Source organism: Chinchilla lanigera, unplaced genomic scaffold, assembly GCF_000276665.1.
Source record: "Chinchilla lanigera isolate Chin_1 unplaced genomic scaffold, ChiLan1.0 scaffold00182, whole genome shotgun sequence".
NCBI classification, from domain to species: domain Eukaryota; kingdom Metazoa; phylum Chordata; class Mammalia; order Rodentia; family Chinchillidae; genus Chinchilla; species Chinchilla lanigera.
In genome coordinates, this window is record NW_004955583.1 from 684,234 (window position 1) to 691,175 (window position 6,942).

At 53.0% G+C, this 6,942-nt stretch overlaps 1 protein-coding gene across 5 annotated transcripts in view; it reads right to left on the minus strand.

The window, feature by feature from the left end:
* Positions 1-4,054: 4,054 nt before the first annotated feature.
* The window catches only part of Mdc1 (mediator of DNA-damage checkpoint 1), a gene marked incomplete in the record, with an annotated part of 34,106 nt that continues 31,218 nt past the window's right edge, over positions 4,055-6,942 (minus strand). For all 5 annotated transcript variants that reach the window (XM_013509805.1, XM_013509804.1, XM_013509806.1 and 2 more), the window contains 6 exon segments: positions 4,055-4,587; positions 5,199-5,309; positions 5,398-5,523; positions 5,681-5,863; positions 5,961-6,080; positions 6,157-6,942. In XM_013509805.1, coding sequence (XP_013365259.1) covers positions 4,420-4,587; positions 5,199-5,309; positions 5,398-5,523; positions 5,681-5,863; positions 5,961-6,080; positions 6,157-6,942 — 1,494 coding nt within the window.

The following is a 6,942-nucleotide window of genomic DNA, read 5'->3' on the forward strand; positions in this document are numbered from 1 at the left end:
TCCGGCCCGGGGGCGTTGAGGGGGCGGGGCCGCACGCACGCACTTCGAGCCCGCCAGCCCCGCGCTGCTCAGCGAAAGTGGGGAGCGGGGGGCGCTGTGCCGGCAGCGTCCCCGCGGGGCCACAGCCCAGCTCGGCCGGCTTTCCGCGGAACCCGAGTCAGCGCGCTCGCGCAGTGACACGGAACCTAACTGAGCCCCGGCTGGGGAACGGCTGGAGTCTGCTGCAGACGTCCGAGGGATGTGTGCCAGGTTGAGAGCCCAGCTGGGACTCAGCCTCTAAATCATCTTCAGAGACAGAGAGACAGAGACAAAGACACAGAGTGAGAGGGACTGTGTGTGTTTAAGACGGTGTCTAGCTTTGTAGCCCAAGCTGGCCTTGAACTGGGTAATCCTCCTGCCTCAGCCTCCCGAAAGCTGAAAGCTGGGATTATAGGCGTGCGCCACACCTGGCTTTTTTTCTTTTTCCTTTTTTTGTTTGAGACAGGGCTTGCTATGTAGTGCAGGCTGGCTTTGAGCTCACTTATGTAGCCCAGACTGGCCTCCATCTCAGAGCGATCCTCCTTCTTCAACCTCCCAAGTGCTGGGATTACAGGCATGTGCCACTATGCCTGGCTAGCAGTATCTGTCATCAGAACTAAAGATCACACAATTAAGATCGTAGCGTCAGTAGCTATGGACATATAGGGACCTTAGATACTAAGCTAACTCCCTCAGCTCACAGAAGAACCCTAGGACCAGGGAGATAAAGGAAATTGCCCAAGGTAAGGAAGCGCTACTCCTCGGAGCTATTGGGTGAGAAACTGTCTGGCCAGGGGCAGCTGCCCGAGGCCCGGAACTCCACCTCTGCACCATGCTGCGCATGCCTTCCTGGGCCTGTGTTTCCCTCAGATTCACTGTGCACCCCGCTTCTGGACCTTGACAGTTTGTCTGGAGGTCCTAGCAGGGGAGAGCAGCTGCTGGTATACCCTAAACCGAGGAATGCCCTCCTGCGTGGGGTGGTGGTCCTCAGCTCCGGGAGGGACCTGGGGAGCGGTGAGGGAGGAAGGAGACACCCGCCAGCCAGCCAGGTCTGCCGAGTCAACCCTGGCGATCAGTGGGGTGACAGATATCACAGCCAGATCACCCTCACAGCCTCAGCAGCCACACCCGGCAAGGTCAGTTCTTCACGGAGGAAGCTCTTCCTCTTCTGAGCTCCGAGGGGCTCAAACAGAGCGTGTACCACCGGCAGGCATCGGACTGCTGTGATTTCCCGATACTCTGCCTGCTTTATAATTAGCACTTCATTAAACTCTTCTGAATTATCCTGTGTTCTCCATTTCCACTGAACCATAACCAAAGAGATCTTTATTACACAAAGCTCTCTCTTGCACTGGGAATTAAACCCAAGGCCTTTACACTGAGCTACATCCCCAGCCCGTTTAAAAGAACGTTTTATTTTGAGGCAGGGTCTTGGTAAATCCTTAAATTGCCCAGGTTGGGCTTGAATTTATGATCCTCTTGCTTCAGCCTCCCAGAACGCTGGCATTACAGGTGTGGACCACTGTGCCTGGCTACAATCCCTATTCTCTAGAAGTTTAAATTACAGCATTAAAGAAGCCCAGTCAGCAAGGGGGCGTGCAGAGAGATAAGGAAGGGCTGTAGGGAATCCCACAGCGAGGCGGTCTCCCGATGCAGCTCAGTGACCCCCCAGCCTCCGGCTGCAGAGATATAAAGTTGTACAGAGGACCTACTATTGAGTCCTAATGTGGGCCACTCCATAATGGCAATACTTAATTGATGAGATTAAGTATTTTTAAAAGCCAGCATGTGGCTGGGAATGTACCTCATGGGAGTGCTTGCTAGCATGTACAAGGCCCTGGTTTTGATTCCCAACCCTTAAAAAAAATTTTAAAAAATGAAACCAACAACAGAAATTTAAAAATCCTACAAACTAGCTGGGTATGGTAGTATACCTCTGTAATCAGGAGACTGAGGCAGGAGGATTGCCAGGAGTTCCAGGTTGGCCAGCCTGGGTTACATAGCAAGACTGTCTCAAAAAACCAAAACAAACATCATAAAAAAATCCCATGAGCTGCTTGGCAAAGTTTATGATATTTCTGTTATGTCAAAGTTTCCCAAACTTAAGAATAACTCACATGCAGAAAAGAATACAAAGCTAATGAACTTTTTAAAAAAGTTGCAATGATATGTACACAGCATGAAACTCTTAAAGAGCACAATACACAGCAGGCATGGTGGCACACACTTGTACTCTCAGCGCTTGGGAGGCTGAGGCAGTAGGATTACCCAAGCTCAAGGCCAGCCTGGGCTACATAGAGTGTTCAAGGCAAGCCTGGAATACATAGCGAGAACCTGTTTCAAAAAAAACCGAAACGAGTAATACAGTGGCATTTAGTACATCTGCCATGTGTATAACACCTACTTCTAGCTAGTTTCAAAACATTCCCATCACCCATAAGCAAACTTTGGTCCCCTTAAGCAGTCCACGCTCCAGCTTCTGGCAAGCATCAGTCCCTTGTCTCTCTGGCTCACCCATCCTTGGTGTTTTGTAAGCGGAACTACGTAGCATATGTCCATCTGCATCTGGCTTTGTTCGCTCAGCAAAGTTTTGAGGTTCATCCTCAAACGCTGCAGCCTGTTTCAGTACTTCATCGCTTTTTATGGCTGAAAAAGTCTAGTGGGTGGATCTATCCTAGCTATTTACACACCCTTGGTGAACTTGTGCATTGTTCCCATGTTTCCCAAGCTATTGTGAAAAGTAATGATACAATATTCATGTCCACTACTTTAAACTTTTCAGTTCTTCTCTGTATCTACGGAGAAGCAAAACTGCGTGGCCATATGGTACTCCTACGCTTAACTTTTTATTTATTATTAGTATTTTTGGGTTTTTTGAGACAGGTTCTCACTATGCAGTTCAGGCTGCCCTTGAGCTCACTTTGTGGCCCAAGCTGGTCTCGAACTCCAAACGATCCTCCTGCCTCAGCCTCCCGAGTGCTGGGGTTACAGGTGTGTGCCACCATGCCCAGCTCACTTCTGGGGCTTGAACCTAATACCTTTATAGTGAGCTATACCCCCAGCCCTTTATTTTTTTGAGGGAGTGTCTTGCTAAGTTGCTTAGTCTAGGATTCACCTTTCTCTGCCTTCCAAGTAGCTGGGATTATAGGCAAACACCACTGCACTCAGCTCATAATTTTAAAAAACAAGTTTATGCCTCAAGAGGAGACATTAAAACAAAAACTGGGGGCTGGCGATTTAACTCAGCGGCAAAGTGCCTGCCTGGCAAGCGCAAGGTCGTGAGTTCGGTTCCTGGTACCAGAGAAAAACCAAAAAAAAAAAAAAAACAACAACAAAAACTGCACCACACCATAAGGCACAGAGTGAATATTTATTTCTGACAACGATCACGCTGAAGCTCAGTTTTATAAATACTGTGGAAGTAGGTCAGAAAAGTGGCAATTTACTCAACGTCAAAGCTGAAGGATGGTTCCAACCAGGTGAGTAGGAGGGAAGAAAGCATTTCGTAGCATCCCGTAGCATCCACAACCCTCACATCTACTCATCCCACGCATCCCCTCAAGCTCCTGTTGCCAAAGCTCTATCTTTTGAGGATGAGTCTGAACCCAGTGAGGAGAGGGATGACTTCCAGTGCAGGCGCCAGGGAGCGCAGGGAGCAGTAACACGGGGCAGCAGTCTGGCTAGAGGGGAGCAGCGCTTAACACAGCCCAGCATCAGACCAACCCCCTTTTTTTCTTTTCTGGATGGTACCTAGGCTAGAACCCAGGGATCCTAAGTACTAGGGAAGACTTACCACCAAGCTACAGCCCCAGCCCAGGATTAGCCAGTCTTATAATGGCCATTTCATTGTGCTGCACTAGGGACTGGGTCTGCGGCCTTTGCATTGAGCTATATCCAAGCCCTTTTAAAAAATGTATTTTGAGGTCACTCATGGTGGCGCACAGCTGTAATCCCAGCATTTTGGAGGCTGAGGCAGGAGGACTGCTGTGAGTTTGAGGCCAGCCTAGACTACATAATGAGTTCAAAGCCAGTCTGAACTACATAGAGAGACCCTGTCTCAAAAACTTAAAAAAAACGAACAAACAAAAAAACCTTAAACATTTTTTTTGTTGTGCGACAGGGTCTCGTTAAGTCACTTAGGGTTGTGCTCAACCTTGCAGTCTTCCTGCCTCAGCCTCCCCGAATACCGGCATTACAGGTGTGCGCCACCACACCTAACAGTTATGGCTGTTTTAGAACATCTGTGGCTCTAAACTTTCCTGCCTTTCTGTTTTCCCAGAAAGCCTCAGGTCCCGCCCCATTCGAGCACAAGCCATATCTGCACACCATGCTCTTATAAAGCCCTGAGCTCCTCTAACGCAGCTGTGTTCTGACAGGGGAGGGAGGAGTGTGCTGGCATCTTCAAGTGGATGAAGGTTCCCGAGCGGAGAGGACGAAGGCCTCGGGCCTGACCTCCTGCTTCAGTACCCCCGTCAGCAGGAACTCTGGGGACAGGAGGGGCAGACCGGCCCGGGATGCAGAGGAGCAGCGCGGCAAGTCCTGGGGGCAGGTGATCACCACTCTCTGGGGCTGGGGAGACAGTGCACAGAGGAAACCTGGGGTGAAGGGGTCCTAGAAAACTGACTCAGGCCTAGTGATCAGTCTCAGTACTGCCCAAGGCTAAGCCACATGAAGCACACTGCACAGTCTATGAGTTGTTCTTGCCAGAAAAGCTGAACCAGAATGCATTGTCGCTCTTAAAATTAGCCAGGTGTGGTGGCGCACACCTTGTAATCCCAGCATTCAGGAGGCTGAGGCAGGAGGATCACTGTCAGTTCAAGGCCAGCTAGGGGTACAGAGTGAATTCAAGGCCAGCCTGCACTGCATATCGAGACTGTCTAAAAAAAAAAAAAAGGGATGACTAGGGCTTTGCTCCACAGTAAAAGGTGTAGGAGACACTCGAAATACAGCAATGCATGGGCTTTATGGAAGTTCTGTTTTTCTTTTCCTTTTTAGACAGGATCTCACTCTAGCTCAGGCTGGCCTAAAACTCATGATTTTCCTGCTTTAGCCTCTCAGGTGCTGTTGAGATTATAGGCTTGAGCCATCGTGCCTAGCAGTAGCTTGTATTTTCCCTCACTCTTTTATCATTCCGGGCATCTCTCTAGGTGCCCCTCAATGGCCCTGGATGCCAGCCATACCTTATAGGAGCGGGGCATGCTGGGTAGGACGGTGCCTCCACAGCAGCTGACGATCTCTCCCATCTGCAGTGGCGGGGGCTGGACCCCAGGGGTCACGTGAATCTCGTAGCCCTAAGGGAGTCACGGGATGGGTGACTGCACTGGAGGCCGGCACTGGAGACCACTAGGGCGGGTGCAGTGGGCAGCAGATGGGCTCTACCTCCAGCAGTCTTCGCTCCCGAGCCCGGCTCAGGGCATCGCGGAGGCTGAAGCCAAAGTTCCTCTCCTGCTCGGGATCGGTCACCACAAACTGATCCGGGGGCAGGAAGTGACCAGCCTTGTGGGACTGAGGAAGGTCAGCAGTCAGCACCAGGGTTCAGGCCACCCCACCTAGTGCTGCTGCCTGGCACTTACAGAGCACTGTCACACACAACCTTTTCATGGACTGGGCCTCACTAACCACCACCCCCTTTCCTCCTACTGTGGGGGGCGGGGTCTCTCACCTGCTGCAGCCACGCCAGGGAGAGGACGGGGATGCCCTTCCCCAGGGCACACAGGAACTTGACTGTTCGGCGGATGCGATCAGTGACCAGGTGGGAGGCCTCTGCCACCGAGCTGGCCAGACTGCCCCCCAGGGCTAGCACGGCCTGCTCCCCACGGGCATCTAGGACTCCCGTGAAGAGAACCTGGCAGGGTTGGCCTGCACTGTCACGAAACCCTGGCCACAGTGCAGACCCGCTCTGCCTCCCCCCAGCCTCCCGGAGTTGTGGGCCCCTCCCCTACTTTGGGTGCTGCTGACTGCAGGGTAGGTTTGGGCCTTCGGAGTCCACGCTTCGGCACTTCCTGGGGCTCCTCCTCCATCTGGGTCCTCTTCCTCTTGCCTGGCCCTGGAATCCCCACATCCTAGGAGGGAGAAACACCTTGGCAGGAGCCTCTGGGCCCTGAGGCTCCCGCTCCCAGTGTGGCCCAGTCCTCTCACCTCTGCTTTCTCTGGCCTCTCTGCAGTATCGTCTTCCTCATTTTTGGGGAGCACTGTCTTCTGGGAAGCTTCTCTCTGGGGTTGCTTTGGAAGAGGGGGTGGATCTGTGCTGCGGGAAGGCCTCTTGCGCCGTAGAGAGGCTGCAGGCTGGAGCTCTCGGGTGGATCCAGAGCTGTCTACTGCCTCCACCTTTGGGATTTGGGGAGCATGAGTGGGTGCCTCAGGAAGCGGGGAAAAGGAAGGGTCAGGGATGGTCCCAAGGGATGCAGCTGCTCTTCGTCGGCCCGCTCTCTGGTCCCCTGAGGCTCGGTCTTGAGGTTCAGAGCACGGCTGATGGACAATGGGAGCTGTGCGGGAGCCACGCTTCCCAGCAGCCCTCTGTCTCCTGCTGCAGCAGGCCTGAGGGTCAGGTTCCTGGGGAACAGTCCGGTCTGTGGTGACAGGGGGCTGGGACTCGGAGGCCACCCAGTCCTCAGCTACGGTCTCAGTTTTGACAGGCTGGGCTGTGACAGTGGGAGGCTTGAGCTCAGTGGCTGATGGTTCAACTGATTTAACAGTCTCACTGGAGGACCTACACGTCCTGCTCCGTGTGGCCTGAGGCGTGGTCTTGGGGACGACAGGCTGGTGTGTGGAGGTGGACGGCTGTAGCTCAAGGGCTGCTGGGTCAGCCACTTCAGAGGTCTTGACAGAAGACCTATTCACCCTGCTTCGAGTGGCCCGAGGTACAGGCTCTCGGGTGTCAGGCTGGTGTGTGGAGGTGGACGGCTGCAGCTCGGGGGCTGCCGA